At 44.8% G+C, this 18,327-nt stretch overlaps 1 protein-coding gene across 1 annotated transcript in view; it reads right to left on the bottom strand.

Annotated features, from left to right (window-relative positions):
• Positions 1 to 1,775: 1,775 nt before the first annotated feature.
• Positions 1,776 to 18,327, bottom strand: part of CREG2 (cellular repressor of E1A stimulated genes 2) — a 44,748-nt gene continuing 28,196 nt past the window's right edge. Inside the window, exons 3-4 of the mRNA XM_029231435.1 lie at positions 6,975 to 7,088; positions 1,776 to 4,030 (exon numbers count right to left, since the gene is read on the bottom strand). Coding sequence (XP_029087268.1) covers positions 3,883 to 4,030; positions 6,975 to 7,088 — 262 coding nt within the window. The 3' untranslated portion in view covers positions 1,776 to 3,882. The remainder of the gene's footprint in view (positions 4,031 to 6,974; positions 7,089 to 18,327) is intronic.

Below are 18,327 nucleotides of genomic sequence, written 5' to 3'. Positions count from 1 at the left end.
GGTAGTCCTTTGTTGGATATGCTGTTGGCAGGTATCTCCTCCCAGCGTAGCCTGTCTTTTCATCCTCTTAACATGGTCTTTTGCGGAATAAGAGTTTAAAATTTTGATGAAGTCCAATTTATCAAACTTTCCTTTTATGGACTTTAGGTTTTTCGTGTCAAGTCTAAGAAGTCTTTGCTTAGTTTAGCCCTAGGTCCCAAAGATTTTCTATTTTTTAAAAAATGTGTTATGGTTTTACATTTTATGTTTAGCGTTATGATCTATTTTGAGTTAATTTTTATATAAGGTATGGGATTTAGCTTGAGGTTCTTTTTATTTGCCCATGGATAACTGATTGCTCAGCACGTTTATTGAAAAGACTATCCTCCCTCCAGTGAATTACTTTTGTACTTAAAAAAAAATCAATTGAGCATATTTGTATGGGTCTATTTCTAGATTCTCTGTTCTATTCCACTGATCTTTTGTGTCTATGCCTCCACCAATACCACACTGTCTTGATTAGTGTAGCTACATAATAAGTCTTTATACTGAGTAGAGTGGTTTCTTCTACTTATTCTTCTTTTAAAAGATAGTTTTAGCTATTCCAAGGCCTGTGCCTTAGAACTTTTAGAATAAGCTTGAATATGTCTACAAAAACCTTGCTGGGATTTTGATAGAAACTGCATTAAACATATAGATGAATCTGGGGAGAACTGACATTTTTACTATTTTGTGTCCTCTAATCCATGAACATGGTATGTCTCCTCATTTATTTAGGTCTTTGATTTCTTTCATTGGCATCTTTTAATTTTCAGCATATAGATCCTATACACATTTCTGTTAAACTTACACCTAAGTATTTTTTTTTTTCCTTTTGGAGTGATTGTAAATGGTATTGTGTTTAAAATTTTGGTTTCCACTTTGTTTATTGTTAATATACAGAAATGTGATTAAATTTTGTGTGATCTTATATCCTAAGACCTTGCTGAAATCAGTTGTTTTACTTTTTTTTTTTTAAAATAGATTTTTTGGAATTTTCTATGTAGACAGTTACATCATCTGTAAATAGGGATACTTTTATTACTTTTCAATCATATGCGTTTTATTTCTTTTTATTGCCTTATTGCCATGTCCAGAACTTCCAATACAGCCTTTAAAATTTTAATCAATGTAAATTTCTAGAGATTTGCTAAAACTTACTGGCCTGAATGGGGTCCATTATTCTCAAACAGATGCCTTTTCTTTTTTCTTTTTTTTGCTTTTTTTGTTTGAATTTTATTTTATTTATTTTTTATACAGCAGGTTCTTATTAGTTATCTATTTTATAGATATCTATTTTAAATTAGATTCTTTTAAATTAGTTACCTATTTTATACATATTAGTGTATATATGTCAATCCCAATCTCCCAATTCATCACACACACACCCCCACTTTCCTCCCTCGGTGTCCATACGTTTGTTCTCTACATCTGTGTCTCTATTTCTGCCCTGCAAACCGGTTCATCTATATCATTTTTCTAGGTTCCACACATATGCGCTAATATATGACATTTGTTTTTCTCTTTCTGACTTGCTTCACTCTGTATGACAGTCTCTAGATCCATCTACGTCTCTACAAATGACCCAATTTCGTTTCTTTTTATGGCTGAGTAATATTCCATTGTATATATGTACCACACCTTCTTTATCCATTCGTCTGTCGATGGGCATTTAGGTTTCTTCCATGACCTGGCTATTGTAAATAGTGCTGCATTGAACATTGGGGTGCACGTGTCTTTTTGAACTATGGCTTTCTCTGGGTATACGCCCAGTAGTGGGATTGCTGGGTCATATGGTAATTCTATTTTTAGTTTTTTAAGGAACCTCCATACTGTTCTCCATAGTGGCTGTATCAATTTACATTCCCACCAACAGTGCAAGAGGGTTCCCTTTCAAGCAGATGCCTTTTCAACACTCTTCTTATCATCCAACCTGTTCAGATTCCATTCCCTGTAATTTGGATAAATAACTGATAACCGTCATCAGTGGTTAAGCTGCAAAACTCCTTGAGGCAGCTGAGTGAGCTTTAACAAGCTAAGTGAAACCTGACTGTAAAAGCAAAACTAGCGTTAGGAAAATTACCTTTCAGACGGGACTTGGACAGAGAGACGTTCAGAGAATTACAATTGCGTTCAGAGAATTACAATTTGAGGTTGAGAGTTTTCCCCTCTTACCTCTAAATGGGGGTAGCAACAATTTTAAACTCTGAAAATATGAAATACCCTCAAAGTCACCTTATTCTTATATATTAGAAATTGCTATTGTTAAGGAACACTCTCGTGATTTGACTTTTGATAAATAAAGAATTCTGTGCATCTTACTATGCTTTTAGTAACAGGCACTGAAAAATATTTGGACAACTCAAACTCTCTTCGTGTCTTAATTTTTTAAACAAAAGTGTAACCATTAATAACACTATTATTTATTTTTTAAATGTATATTTCCTATATTTTGTGTATTGTAGTTTTATATTTATACAACATACCTAACTGACCAAAGAGGGTTTAGAGACATATAAAAAGGCAGAAAACTGGGTAGTGCTAGATCCTTTATAAATTTCAATGTAAGAGGTCTTGGAAGTATACACATAGGTCCTTGTAGGCCTTAGGTATATACAAAGGTACAACGCAGGTGCTCCTGCGTACAATTTGTAGAAAATTTAAAATCTGTAATAAGAATCAAATTTCAGAGACTTGTTTTCTTTTTTGGTAGAAAACAGTGGCCAATCTACAGGCAGGTTAGTCATCGCTTTACTGATTTTACTGATTCAATGACTACCAGTAACTCTTTTGTCTTGTTCTTAGAATTGGAAATTGTCTAGGTACCGCTCTCTCCGTTGTGTGCAGTGAGTGGTGGAATCAGACCCTGGGATGTTGACTTAGCCTCTCTGAGCCTCAGTGTTCTTGTCTGTAAGTGGCAATGATGATTCATCTCATTGGCTGTAAGGCTTCAGTGAGATGACCCCGTCAAGGGCCTGGCCCATGGCTGCGTAGGGAGCGTGCCTCCAGTTACTTACTTCTTTCCTTCCTTTTCTTATACGTTGCCTTTGCTTCCTTTCCAGCCTCTCCCTGTCCCCCTCTTCTCTCTATACCACAGACTGAGTACCACTCCCCATGCCTAAGAGAAGGGGACCCTCTATCCCAGCACTAGCAGAGGGGATCTGGGGAGCCTGTTGCCGAAGCTGCCCCTCCCTTAATGTACCACCATGGCCCGATTACCTAGAATAGGGCTGTGCACCAAACTCGGGGGGTTCTCACATGGTTTGTCATGTTGCAGTGGGAAAAAAGCTTCATGAGTGACCAGTACATTCTAGCAAACGGGGCTCAATAATGCATTTGCCATTCTGTAGCAGGATGGTAACCCATAGACAAAGAGCCCTGCACCCTCACCCTAAACACAAGACGGCAGTGTGATGCGTATTTAGTTCTTCTGTGGTTGCAATGAGCTTGGAACCAGGACACTGCTTTGGGTCCAACAAGCAACAAACATACTCTCACGATACAAAGCAATCACATTTTACATACAGGCATGGGTTTTTTTTTTTTTATCTTAAAGAATGGAACAGCAACTGTCTCAACATGTCACTTTGACAACCAACAGTGATCCCACATAGGTGAGTCTGGACTGAACACATGTAAACAGACTCTCTATGTGAAGTCCCTGTGTGATCTGGCCCTTTGCAAATGGCCACTCCAATCTCCAGCTAGCACAGGGGTCCCTGGTGACCCACTCTCACTCTGCTGAGAGATTGACAGGGCTGCGATGAACCCTTTCTCAAAGAGACAGCAGTCAATTACTGTCTGGCAGCACCGCTCAAAAGGTTTTCATTTTACGCAAACACCAAGGACCTTCTTCTCACTCCATCAGGCCTTTCTTGGAACTGCTTTGAAATATTCCTCCCTGGAAATGTCAGCTACTCCTCCATACCATTTCTGAAGCCAGATATGTTCTATCTTCATCTTCATAAAGAACCATTCATACTGACGAGGCCACTTCCTCATAACTGGGTGTCTGCAGAAATAAAGACGTCACATTAAAGCCGCTCTCATCAGAGGGCGGGCTCTCCAGAGCACAGCGCCAGATGTATCCTTGGTCAGGTCATAGGGCCCTCCAGAGGCCAGGCTGTGTTTAGGCTGAGACCTGCTCAAACCAGCTAGAGGCAGAAGCCAGGGAGCCAGGGTCAAGGTCTGGGGCAGCCTTAGGAGGGCAGGAAACTGTTGTCACCACAGAGGGGCAGACAGCTCAAGTCTTGAGCCAGGCAACTTTGTTCGAACTCCAGTTCAGCTGCTGGGATGCCTCATGGGCCGTCTGCTCTCTTAAGCCTGCCCGGTCTCCTTCCCAGTCACGTGGGGCGAGAGGGATGGTGGTCAGATCACAGGGCTGTGTGGGGAGCAAATGATGAGACACATAAAGCACCTGCATAGAGGACGTGCCCAGGGGACGGGGGCCACTGTTACCAGGAAGCATCACGAAAGGCTCTAAGCACCTCTATGCGAAATGCTGAATTTTAAGTCCGGGAAACAAATCTGTTCACGGGAAGATTTCCATTCCTGTAGAGGCCTACAACTGTTGCAACAAGCTGAGAACCAGCCAGCGTAGACAGGGAACAGCCCTCACATTCCGCCCTCTGTTTCTGACTTGCCTTCTCCCTCAGGCGTAGGCCTAAAACATGCATCCTCCTTGAGGGCAGGGTCTGGCGCTCACTTTTTTAAAACTTCATAAAAATAGAAGTTTTATTTACATCTAAAAATGTTATAAACAAAATTCAAAGACCAAGTGTAAACTGGGAAAAACATTTGCAACAATGCCAGTGCAGTGATAGGTTGATGCCTTTTTTAAAAAAAAAATTTTTTTTTTTGGGAATCATTGCAAATTGACAGAGAGGTTGAAAGTACGGTATAAAGAACTTTTTTTTTTTTTTTCTAAACCATTTGAAAGTAAGTTGCTGATCTGAGGCCCCAACACTCCAAACACTCATGCAGCTGAGATGATGACATGATTGTTGTAATTTTAAGCCAACTAGTTTTGTATTTATAACCGGAATAGATTTTGGCCCCTGCAAGGGGAACGTAGGTACAGCAAATTCTAGTCCGTGAGGCCCTGGCTTGGGGTCCAGGCAGTAGGATGCTGGAAGGACCGTAGGAGACTGACCATGAGTGTTTAAAGAAGGTAAAGACAAGGTGGTTGGATGCGCGTGGTAAAGGGACCCACATTATCCACTAGTGGAAATTCTGGTAACACTGTTACCTGCGGTAATGTGGAAAATAGGAAACGAACTTAATGAACGCAAATGTCTCCTGCGGCCTTGACTTCATCTCACTGCCCATCATAACGTGGAAGAGGAGAAATGAGAACTAAAGACTGACAGCTGAGGTGGAAAACAGAGCACACAAGCACACAGACACACGCATCTCCATTTATCTCTCTGTCTGTATATTGAAAACCACAAGTCCGTGTGGGTGGATCCAATTCCAGGCTGATCTAGTATCCTCCTGTGCGTGTTGCTAACTCTCTTCCATGGCGGTGAGAAACCAGGCTTCCTCTCTCTGTGTTCACTTATTACTACACTAAGTCCCCTACATACGAACCTTCAAGTTGTGAACTTTCAAAGATGTGAACAATTGAATCCAGCAGGGAACCAGAACCTGTGCCATCAGCGTCGGGCGTGAGTGAAATGGCAGCTTGCCCCCCCCCCCCCCCGCCCCGGCGGCCCCCCCCCTCTCCCCCCCCCCCCCCCCCCCCCCCCCCGTCTCCTGTTGCTGGAGATCCTTCAGCTCTACCATCTCCCACCTCCTCTCCCTCCTCCCGTCAGTAACTCTTCTTGCCTGTTCCCTCGATGCAGGCCCCTGGATGCCAGCTGCTGTACTGTGAGATTAAACATGTTTTATTTTTGTGTGTGTCTGTTTTTTATGTATTATTTGTGTGAAAAGTATTATAAACCTATTACAGTACAGTACTGTAGAGCCAATTGTATTAGTTGGGTACCTGGGCTAACCGTGTCGGACTTAACAAACAAATTGGACTTAGGATCGCACTCTCGGAAGGGAACTCGTTCGTATGTAGGGGACTTGCTGTATGTTTACTTATTTCATGATTCCCCTGTATGTACAATCATCCCATCTCCACAGGGATGCGGATGGCTTGTCCAATTTACCACCTGCTTTCATGTTACTCTCCCACTAACTTAGACAGGTACCAATCTGCCGGCTTTTGTTGCCCACACCCCATGTGGGTACGCGCCCCTCCTCACTCCAGCTCTGACCTTCCACCTCAGGCCTCCCCCTGCGCAGACCCTCTCCTCACCCATGGAGACAGACTCCAGCACCCCTGCAGGACCACCCTTCTCACTTTTTGCAAACGCTGATCTCCTCCCCCGCTTCCCGGGGCTCCTCTGTCACTCATTTTGACGCTCGCAGCATGCATGCCGATTTCCTGGGATGTCGTTTTAAATTTTTGATTGAGTGTAACCTCCAGAGCATCCAATTCGGGAAGCAGGTGGTGGGGGGCAGTCCGAAAGCTGCATCCCAAGTGGTTCGGCTGTAAAAGGGGTGAGGGGCCCACGTGAAGGAACACTGCTGTCACTTCTGGCGCCGAGCTCTGCTTGGAGTGGACGTTTGCAAACGTCTGCTGTATTGACTGGACTACAAAGGCCCCTTTTTCTCCATTTCAAGGCAGGGCTGTTGTGAAAGGCTGGAAGTATGCAGGGAACAGTGCCTGCAACCCTCAGCATGGGGCGCTCTCCAAAGGCACGGACAGTCCACTGCAAGGTCACATGCGTGGCCTCTGCTGCCACCTCAGGCGACCAAGACTTTCAGCGTCAGATGGCAGTGTTGCCACCAAAGGACAGCTCAGACCATTACTGTCATCACCTCAGAGGCATCAGATGGCACAGCCCCGACCTCTGCTTCTTACACTGTATGTTTCTGGGCAAACCAATCTTAAAGCAGATACCAACCTTGAAAACATGGCTTGCTTGGCAAATTCCACTTCTTCTGGGGACACTGCGACCACCTGGCCAGTGAGCGTTAACCGGGCACAGCGGGGATCTTCTGGGTCGACGATATTTTTTCTGCATTTGAAGGACATTTTTCAGATATTAAAATGATGATAGAATGACAGCTGGACATACTAAGGATTTTATTAAAAATAGAGGGAGTTCCCTGGAGAGCCAGTGGTTAGGACTCCGTGCTTTCACTGCCGAGGGCCCAGGTTTGATCCCTGGTCGGGGAACCGAGATCCCACAAGTTGCGCACCATGACGAAAAAAGAAAAGAAAAGAAAAGAAAATAGTGATCATATTGCTGGTTATATTGATCAGGTTTTTACATTTTCTGGAATTACTTGAAAATACTTTAGCATATATGATCCTGCAATCCCACTCCTGGGCATATATCCAGACAAAACTCTAATTCATAAAGAGACGTGAACCCCTATATTCATAGCAGTACTATTCACAATAGCCAGGACATGGAAACAACCTAAACATCCATCGACAGATGAATGGATAAAGAAGATGTGGTACATACATACAATGGAATATTACTCAGCCACAAAAAAGAATGAAATAATGCCATTTGCAGCAACATGGATGGATCTAGAGATTATCATACTAAGTGAAGTAAGTCAGAAAGAGAAAGACAAACACCATGTGATATCCCTTATATGAGGAATCTAAAATATGACACAAATGAACTTATCTACGAAACAGAAACAGACTCACAGACATAGAGAACAGACTTGTGGTTGCCAAGGGGAAGGGCGGGTGGGGGAGGATGGATTGGGAGTGTGGGGTTAGCAGAGGCAAACTAGTATATATAGGATGGATAAGCAACAGGTCCTACTGTAGAGCGCAGGGAACAGTATTCAGTATCCTGTAAACCATAACGAAAAAGAATATGAACAAGAATGTATCCATATGTGTACTTGAATCACGTTACTGTACAGCAGAAATTAACACAATATTGTAAATCAACTAGACTTCAATAAACTAAGAAAAAATTAAGATACTTTGGTACAGGCAGTGTGGCAGGTGTGTCTGTGTAGGCTGGATGTCAGTGTGCATCCTCGCGGGTGGCAGACAACCCCGGAAGTACCCTAGTCGAGACTGCACAGGCCAGGGCAAGGCTCTGCAACACCCCCATAGGGAGCCACTATGCAGAGTCAGGTAGCTGCGCTGCATGACTCTAGGGAGTGCCACTCCCTCGAGATACTATGAATGGCACCCCTGGAGCAACGCAGTGCATCTGCCTGGATCCAGCAGTGGCCAAGGTAAAGGCTTTCAGGCATCACCGTCGTCAGACACAGAGGTCCCTTATGTTAGAAATAACATTGTGTGACAAGCGTTTCCATGGTGGCAGGTTTCTTCTATAAACACTTGCTTTCCTTGTAAGAGTCACCCGGCACTGAAAGTGTGGGAGGGCAACATAGAGCTCCCACCCACCTCTCATCACGCGAGGCTGCCTATTTCTGGAAGAAGCATAAATGGGAGAATCTGAACCTTCATGTTTCAGATCGTGGCTTCATCTTAAGCCAGGAGAGAAACCTCCCCCAGGTGACAGCTGGTGCCTTACGCATTTCACAATCTCTCCATATGTGCTTGGGAAGGTGGTTCCAGGATGGGGCAAGAAGATGTGTCTGTACATCGCCTCGTTCTGTGTGTGTCTGTACATCGCCTCATTCTGTTTCATCTTCATGACGACCCCAGGAGGTAGGTGTGATTACTGACCTTGTTTTAGAGATGAGGGGAATGCGATTCAGGTAGGCTAAGTGACTTGTCCTGGGCCATGGAGCGTGCAGCGCCTGTCGGAGCCCAGGTCCTCTGGCCCCAAGCAGGAAGGCAGCCGCCTGGCAGCCTAGCACTTGTATCTGGGTGTATCCCAGACTGACCATCTCCTTCACCTCCTGGATCCTATGCGTCCTCAATGTTTATGGATTCTCTCTCTTATTATCTGATTGTGGACTCTTAGATATCATGTTTAATAACATTTTAATTTTTGGTGAATGTTTTCTCAAAAGCTCAGCTTAGGGGGAAGAAAAAAGTTCACCTTAGGGGTAAAAAAAAAGTATCACATGACAAAAAAATAGTGTGTGCAGAGATATCTGTTACAGCATCATTTGTGATGGCAAAAATGGGAAGTAACCAGGCTTCCCTGGTGGCGCAGCGGTTAAGAATCTGCCTGCCAATGCAGGGGACACAGGTTCGAGCCCTGGTCCAGGAAGATCCCACATGCTGCGGAGCAACTAAGCCTGTGCACCACAACTACTGAGCCTGTGTTCTACAGCCCACAAGTCGCAACTACTGAGCCCACGTGCCACAACTACTGAAGCCCGCATGCCTAGAGCCCGTGCTCCACAACAAGAGAAGCCACCGCAATGAGAAGCCCGCGCACTGCAACGAAGAGCAGCCTCTGCTCGCCGCAACTAGGGAAAGCCCGTGCGCTGCAACGAAGACCCAACGCAGCCAAAAATAAATAAATAAAATAAATAAAAATTTAAAAAAAAAGAAAACAAAAAATGGGAAGTAACCAAAATGCTCAGCAGTGGGAGAACATAAATTATTTTATCAACAGTATGAAATACAACCTTTAAAAAGAATGAGAGGGCTTCCCTGGTGGCGCAGTGGTTGAGAGTCTGCCTGCCGATGCAGGGGACACTGGTTCATGCCCCGGTCCGGGAAGATCCCACATGCCGCGGGGTGGCTGAGCCCGTGAGCCATGGCCGCTGGGCCTGCACGTCTGGAGCCTGTGCTCCGCAATGGGAGAGGCCACAGCAGTGAGAGGCCCGTGTACCACACACACACACAAAAAAGAATGAGAGAGCGCTATAGGTGGCCATGAGAAAGAGATAAGTAAAAAGTTAGCTGAAGAACAATACGTGCAGTAGGACCCCATTAAAAAAAGAAATCCTAAAACTATGTGTGTGTGTATGTATATGTGTCTGTGTATGTATATATATATATATATATATATATAATGTTTATATATGCTTAGAAAAGGTTCTTGGAAGGATATATTCCAAGATATAACTTTGGTTATTTCAAGAAGGGGATTTGAGGGGCTCGAGGTATAGGGGGAGAAGCCCCTTTTTATTTTATATACTTCTATATTCTTTGAATATTACATATGTAATGCAGAAAAGTGGTTTCCAGCACGGGCTGGGGGGCAGATAGGGAGAGTTTGGTAAAAAGGTACAAACTTGCAGCTATAAGATGAAAAAGTCTGAGAATCTACTGCGTAACATGGTGACTCTTGTTAATAACGCTGTATTGTATGGTTGAAATTTTCGAAGAGGAGAGAACTTAAATGTTCTCACACAAAAGGCAAAGGGCAAGGAGATGGATGCGTCAATTAACTAGATGGTGGGAATCTTTTCATCATGTATACGTATATCAAATTATCATGGTGTGTGCTTTAAATATCTTATCATTTTATTTGCCAATTATACCCCAATAAAGCTGAAAAAAGACAAAAAAATAATGGTCACATAACACTATCTCCTGGTGGACAGTCAAGGGGCAACGCAGCAGACCGGGGCTGTCCAAACCCTGCACATTCCAAAGAAAGGCCTGTCTTCAGATGGACTGGCCCTTGGCTGGCTCCCAGAAGATACCACTGAGCCCCTGAAATATCCTGCTTCACCAGAGTGTTTCTGTGCCTGAGACCCTGGGCCATGTTGGGTCAGCTTAACCTCTTGGGCCCTGAGTCTGCGTAGCTAAGATCAATCATGCAGATGCTATAATTGCCATGTGATTGAATTCCAGTAAAAACCCTGGATACCAAGGCTCAGGTGAGCTTCTCTGGTTGGTAATACCTTGCACCTGTTGTCACACATCATTTCTGGGAGAACTAAGTGTGTCCCTGTATGATTCCAGTGGGAAGGGTCTCCTAGAAGCTTGGGGCTGGATTTTCCTGGACTGCGCTCCATGTGCATTTTGCCCTTGATGACTTTGATCTGTATCCTTTCACTGGGATAGACCATGAGCTCTTGAGTCCTGTGAGTCCTTCCAGCGAATCACTGAGCCTGAGGGTGGTCTTGGGACTCCCACACAGTTGACCAAGCAGACTCTGCACATGCTCTTTTCACAGATGGTGTGTGTCACAAAACGGCTGCTTCCAGGAGGCATGGCTCATCAGAACTCATTCCCGTCCATTATAACGTTCAAGAAAGGTACACTTGTTAAGCAAAACATATGCTTTGCTTATACTTAAGGGACTTGTTTTCACCTGCCTACAAGTTTTTCTTTATTATACACTCCTTTGAGTCATAATAAGAGAAAGAGTGGACACGCCCACATATTCAGGTGAAATGCTCCATGTCAGAACACCGTGTACCATTTGAAAGTGTTACAGTCTGCTGAGGTTTGGACACTGCAAAAATGTAGTTGCTGAATTGTGGATTTTTCAAAGATGAAAGAATGACGGGAGGCACTCTACACAACTGTAAACACTGAATCAACACTGGATTTTGTAAAAAACCTGAGATGGATTGGAGAAAATAAATAAAAATAGTAAATGGGAACTAAACATACAGATAACCAGATGAGACTGTTATCAGTTGTACCCAATTTGTTTGCTATTAAAGCCAATTTTTTTCACAAAATTGCTCCATCATGAAAGCAATGAAATTAGGATTCATAAGTAAGTCATGATAGAAGAACACATTATATTTAAGAAGGGAGCATTTTGCTTCTCCAGTGGTGGAGATTACAAAGACTGGAAAGAAGATGATGTATTTAAATAGGTAAACAGAAAGCTTTATCCTTTTTGAGGATAACAGCCCCTCAAAGATGTCCACGTACTAACCTCTGGAACTTGTGACTGTGTTACCTTTCACGGCCAAGGGGAATTAAGGTTGCCAATCAGCTGGCCTGGATTATGCACCTGGGCTCAATGCGATCATAAAGGTCCTTAAAAGTGGAAGAGGGAGGCAAAAGAGAGTGTTGGGGTGATATGATGGGAAAAAGACTCTCCTGGCCATAGCTGGCTTTGAATAGGGGAGGGGGCTAGAGCCCAGGAGTGCAGGCAGCCTCTAGAAGCAAGAAAAGGCAAGAGAATGGATTTTCCCCTAGAGCCTCCACAAAGGACACCTTGGTTTTAGCCCAGAAAGACCTGTTTGGACTTCTGCCCTCCGAAACTATGACATAATACATTTGTGTTGTTCTGGGCCACTAAGTTGTGGTGGTTTGGTACAGCAGCATTAGAAAACTAATACACCGGGGCTTCCCTGGTGGCACAGTGGTTAAGAATCCACCTGCCAATGCAGGGGATGAGGGTTCGAGCCGTGGTCCGGGAAGATCCCACATGCCACGGAGCAAATAGGCCCGTGCGCCATAACTACTGAGCCCACGTGCTGCAACTACTGAAGCCCGCATGCTGGAGCCCGTGCTCCGCAACAAGAGAAGCCACCGCAATGCGCAGCCTGTGCACCGCAACGAAGAGCAGCCCCCGCTCGCCGCAACTAGAGAAAGCCCGCGCGCAGCAACGAAGACCCAATGCAGCCAAAAATAAATAAATAAATAAGTTAAACCCCCCCCCCAAAACAAAAAGCAAACAAAAAACCTAATACACCATCGGAGGGGAGTTGGACTCCAATCCTATCCTGAGCCATGTGAGTGCAACACACCTGAGGTTACTGCACCTGCTGCTCCCAAATGGCCAGCCAGTGCACAGCAACCAGGTAGGAGGATGCTGTGTACCCCAGGACCCTGATCCATGGCTTTTGATTTATGAGAGCGTGCTTTGATGAACAGCTGCTGTAGAAGACATTCCCCAATATCTTGTAATAAGCTATAATGAAAAAGAATTGAAAAAAAAAGAATATAGATATATACATATATATGTATAACTGAATCACTGTGCTGTACACCTGAAACTAACATAATATTGTAAATCAGCTATACTTAAAGTAAAAAACAAAAAACATTCCCCCTCCTCTTGGCAATGCACGTGGAATATTGTTTAGGCATCCACTTCTCCCTCACACGGCTTCAGGGAACCCTATTCCATCCCTAGATCCTGGGAGCTGGGATTGCCCAACCAATTCCATCCTCTGGCCATAGTGATGGACTCAGGGATGGGCACAAGAGCAAGTTTGCTCATTAAAGCTCGAGGAGCTACTTGCTGGGGACTTCTGGAATGGCAAGCCCTCCCTCTCCTTTGGAGTCTAACTGGAGAGATGCTCGCTGTTGCTGGACATAAATGGAGCACGTGTACCCGGAAGTGGCTGGCAGCCACAGGGGATCACAGGTGGGCGACGGGCAGGGGTGGGAGGGTGCGGCCCTTAAAATGCAGCACACACTGGAGAAGGCAGTGAGGAGGGATGGGAAAATCTCATTTGGGCTGACCTTGCAGAGCTCCTAAGAAGAGCCTACCTCTGGACTTTTCAAATACGTCAACTAATCAACTTCCTTAATTCTCCAAGCGCATCTGAGCTTACTTTTCTACTTCTTGCAACTGAGAGGTTCCTCGCTATAGAAGGGCTTCAAGTTTCAGGAACTCTGTCTCTGTTCTTGGACTGGATCATATGCTTGAGGCACGTCCAGCTAACGTTGGATGGTATTAGTAACAATCCATGAGGAGCAAAGACAGCCTGTTTTTTTTTGTTTTATTTTTTTGCCAAGCCGCAGGTGGGACCTTAGTTCCCTGACCAGGATCGAACCTGCACCCACTGCATTGGAAGCCTGGAGTCTTAACCGCTGGACTGCCAGGGAAGTCCTGGCCTGTATTTTTTAAAATTACTTACTTACTTATTTATTTGTGGCTGCACTGGGTCTTCGTTTCTGCGCGTAAACTTTCTCTAGTTGCGGCGAGCGGGGGCTACTCTTCGTTGCAGTGAGCGGGCTTCTCATTGTGGTGGCTTCTTTTGTTGCGGAGCACGGGCTCTAGGTGCGTGGGCTTCAGTAGTTGTGGCTCGTGGGCTTAGTTGCTCTGCGGCATGTGGGATCTTCCCAGACCAGGGCTCGAACCCGTGTCCCCTGCATTGGCAGGCGGATTCTTAACCACTGCACCACCAGGGAAGTCCCTGGCCTGTATTTTTAAAATATTTGCACATTTATATATTTCCTTGAGATAAGACTGTATCTACCATGTATTAGGAAGCAGTTTTCCATGGTCTCTCGTGTTTCTGAACATCTTGTAAGCATAGGACTAGCTCCCTTGACTCTGAATTATCTTTTCACAAAGATGTTTACAGAGCCAACAGTTTTGGAAGACAGAGCATCTCCCCATGGGGTGGTGGCCTGTCCAGAGGGGTGCAGAATGGGCTCCCTCTGGGGGCGGCAGGCTTGCCTCCACTGTACAGATTCTGCTTCTCTAGGCTCAGGGTTCCTCTCCTGTAATGCACCCCACCGTGTGTGCAGATGACCCCTGGCCCTCTTCACATCCCCCCGGGAGAACTAGGGCTCGGGGGAAATCCCACTATAAACTGCTAATGCGCTGGCTGCTGCCATTGCTGGGGTAACAAAGTCCTTTGCCTCTGACCCAGGAGGCTTGTGTCTTCTGCCCACATCCGTGAACCACGGCAGGCTGACTCGTTACTTAGAATGAACCAGGTGAGCTTGCTTGCAAATAGGGTAAAACCTTAGAGTCTTCACAGTCTTTGACCCATGTAAAAATATTCAGTTTCTCTGTTTTTGGTTGGAATTGAACCACTTTGGAAACAGCAAGGGAAAAATAATTATAACATGCTGATCAGAAGCTCTGATTTGCATATGTGTATCTTTGAGTAATAAAGATGGTGAGGGACTTCCCTGGTGGCACAGTGGTTGAGAGTCCGCCTGCCAATGCAGGGGACACGGGTTCGAGCCCTGGTCCGGGAAGATCCCACATGCCGCGGAGCAACTAAGCCCGTGCGCCACACCTACTGAGCTTGCACTCTAGAGCCCGCGAGCTACAACTGCTGAGCCTGCACTCTAGAGCTCGCGAACCACAACTACTGAGCCCGCGCGCCATAACTACTGAGCCTGCGTATCTAGAGCCCGTGCTCCACAAGAGAAGCCACTGCAATGAGAAGCCTGTGCACCGCAACGAAGAGTAGCCCCTGCTCGCCGCAACTAGAGAAAGCCCGTGCACAGCAACGAAGACCCAACGCAGCCAAAAATAAATAAATACATAAGTAAATTTATTAAAAAATAAAAAAGATGGTGAAATAAATTATTTTAAAGTGTTATCTGTTCTTCAGACAAAAGTGTTTCATATTACATGGGTTATAGAGTAAGGTAATGAAAGAGCTCTTGCTGGTGCAAAGTCTGGAACCCTGGTGTGGCCTTGCTCTCCCTGGACTAGCCCAGGGCCTTTAGGGGCCCATCCCCAGCCTGGGGATGTGAGAAGCCCCGGCACAAAGGAAGTCCCGCTCCGTCTCCTTGAACCTCCTGAGTCCGTCTGTATTCTTCTTGTTTCCTGTTTAGCGTGTGCACAGTCCCCCTAGTCTGAGACACCACCTGCTATTTCCTGGCCTCTGCTTCTAGCTGAACTCCATTCCTTGACCTCTAATGGGGCAAAGACAAAAATCACTATTCAGGAAACAATGACAGCAACTGATTCTGAATTTGTGCATCTCTGTGTGACTGGGGTTGAGGTGGGGATGGTAACGGAGGGAAGCAAATTCATCTCAGGACGGGCTGCTCTTTTGTTTAGGAAAGCGTACTAGTGGGTCTTGATTATCAGGACAAGGCCAGGCCCCCCTCCTCAGGGCACCCAGGCCAGTGTTTGCAGGGAGAGAAAGGGAGCTGAGTGTGTGAGATGCCTCCCCGAGGTTACTGTGTTTTGAATTCCGGTACGGGCAGAAGACACAGAAGGTTTTGTCTTGCTGTGTTTGTTTGGGGAGGTCGCTGAGGCTCAGAGAAGAAAAGAAAGGCAGTGGGAGGAGGCCTGGAATTTGGAGGGGATACCCAGCCATGTGGCAGGGGTGTCCTCCATCCTTGTGATGAGGGGTGGCCAGTGATGGTGCAGGGATGCCCCGCGATGTGGCTGCTGTCCAGTGCTGTACCTGGAGTTGCCAGACGTAGGAGGTATCAATACAGATGCCCAGTCACCTTTGAATTTTAGATAAACAACAATTTTTTTTTCAGTATAAGATGTCCCAGACAATATTTGGGACATGCTTACACTAAAAGTGTATTTGTTTATCTGAAATTCACATTTGACTGGGAATCCTGTATTTCACCCGACAACCCTAGTCACCCCTCCCACTATTCCCCCAGACCCTAGTAAAAGTCTGTTATACCCAGTGTCCCTGCATGGCAAAGGAGAGAAGCCACCAGGTGTGGTGATAAGACATCCAGATGTGGCTGAGGAGTGGGCAGGGAGAACGGGGCGGGGGTGGTGGTGATGGTCCCCACCTGCGTCATCAGCACCTCTCCGGGTTCCTTGGAAATGCCCGGGCGGGCTTTCTGCCTTCCGCAGTTGGTGAGAATTTGGTTATTTTATCTGTGTGCTGCGGGAAGGGCTCCCCTCGGGGCTGAGGGCCTTGGGCTGCCCTGTTTCCATTTCTCTTTCAGGTTAGGGGACGTTCTTTTGGGCATTGCTCTCCTTTCCACTTGTCCTCGGAGCCTGCCACCCGCACTCTGCCAGATGGGCAGCTAGTGACCCAAAAGGACTTCTGTCTCGAGGGCAGGACCAGAAAAGCCTGGTCTGCTCAGGTGGTCACCTGGAGAACCCAGAGGATGACTTACCAGCTTGAGGACCCTCTAGAAAGTGGCAGGAGCTGTCTAGGAACTGCCCTCTGCCTGCCCTGGTCCCTGGCTGTGTTCATTACATTGTCCTACTGCTCTGTGTGGCCTCTGCTAGGGGGAAAGCTTGCACACCCCAGCCTGGAACTTATTTTTAACCTTTTTATTTTAATTTTTCCTCCAACAGAATCATTTTTTTGGTTATTATTAATTTATTATTCATACATTGACGGCATGGTTTCCTTTACATTATTGCTAGAGTAATCTTTCTAAAATAAAAAATTGTCACCTTCTAATTTCATGTACTTTTAATACCCCTCTACTTATACAAGCACAACCAAAATCTGAAAATACGGTACAAGATGTTCCTAACGGTCAGGTATTTGTCTTTTTTCCTGGCCTTATCCTTTGCAGCTCTCCGGACATAAATAATTACTTTTACACCAAGATTCAAACCTCCCAGCCTTTCTCACACCATTCTATCTTCCTAGAATGATGAACCCTCCACATGCATGAACACACATATGCATGTTCCTGTGTGTGTTCACGCACACACTCACCTATCACTGGTTGCCTAATAAACATATTAAGACTTAGCTCATTCCAAGTAACTTTTGCTCCACCACTCATATAAACGTGTACCCTATATATATTTCTATCATAACACATGTAATACTTGTAAAACATTCCACATTTTACAACAATGCCAATGACTCCCCAGGAACGGTGCAATATGATGACCCTTAGGACCTAACTTCACACACTTAGTTATCTGTCTACCTCTGCCTGACGGGTGGAATGTAATGGTAGAACACGTGCTTCATTCACCTTTGTGGTCCCGAAAATTTAGCCCCATGGATAATAGCACATTTTTCATCCTGAATAGATATTCACTGAATGAATGGACAGGTGATGATTTCCTTCTTCCTGAAATTTTAGATCTTTGGTTATAACATTCGTATACCTCCTATGATGGGCCCTTGAACAACAAGGAAAAAACAACTATGACCCAGGGAAGCTTATGAGAATGCCACCAATTCATTCTGACCATTTATCCGCAACAGTCTTCATGTATGCCGTACCTGATCTTGGGTAATATACTATAGCAGTTCTTTTTTTGCATGAAAGTAAAAATAGTGTAAAAATATCTTTAAACTCTTAAGTCTGTCTTATAAAAATACATTTTAAATTCACTTGAAAGATTCATCCTCATTCTTTTGGCAAGTTTTTCTATACCCCTCCTGAGCTCTGAAGTGACTGTTTTGTGAAGGACCTGTTAAACTACTGAGTAAATAACACGGCTTTTGAAATTATTATAATTACACGTATTTACATAACAGACCATGATCTCTTCAAGAAATTGTTACCTTAATTACATAAAATCTCACATATAGGGTTTCTATTTTCTTTATTCATGAGCTATTTTTAATCTTCATAGTCTATATTCAGTATAAAATAAATAATGATCTATTATCTCTCCATGGAATTCTGAAAGGAAGTAAATTATTTTCATGAATACAACAACACTTTGAATCTTCCTAGAACAAAATGTGCTTTCAACTAGCTAATCTATGGGATATTGATTTTATAACTTTTGCTGGCCTTCAATTCTATGTCATGGCCGTATTTTTCTCTGGGTAACC

The sequence above is a fragment of the Monodon monoceros genome, unplaced genomic scaffold (genome assembly GCF_005190385.1).
Source record: "Monodon monoceros isolate NGI ecotype Baffin Bay Population unplaced genomic scaffold, NGI_Narwhal_1 Super_Scaffold_19, whole genome shotgun sequence".
In the NCBI taxonomy this organism is placed as follows: domain Eukaryota; kingdom Metazoa; phylum Chordata; class Mammalia; order Artiodactyla; family Monodontidae; genus Monodon; species Monodon monoceros.
The sequence above is the reverse complement of the archived record's forward strand: the minus strand, read 5'-3'. Positions and strand labels throughout refer to the sequence as shown.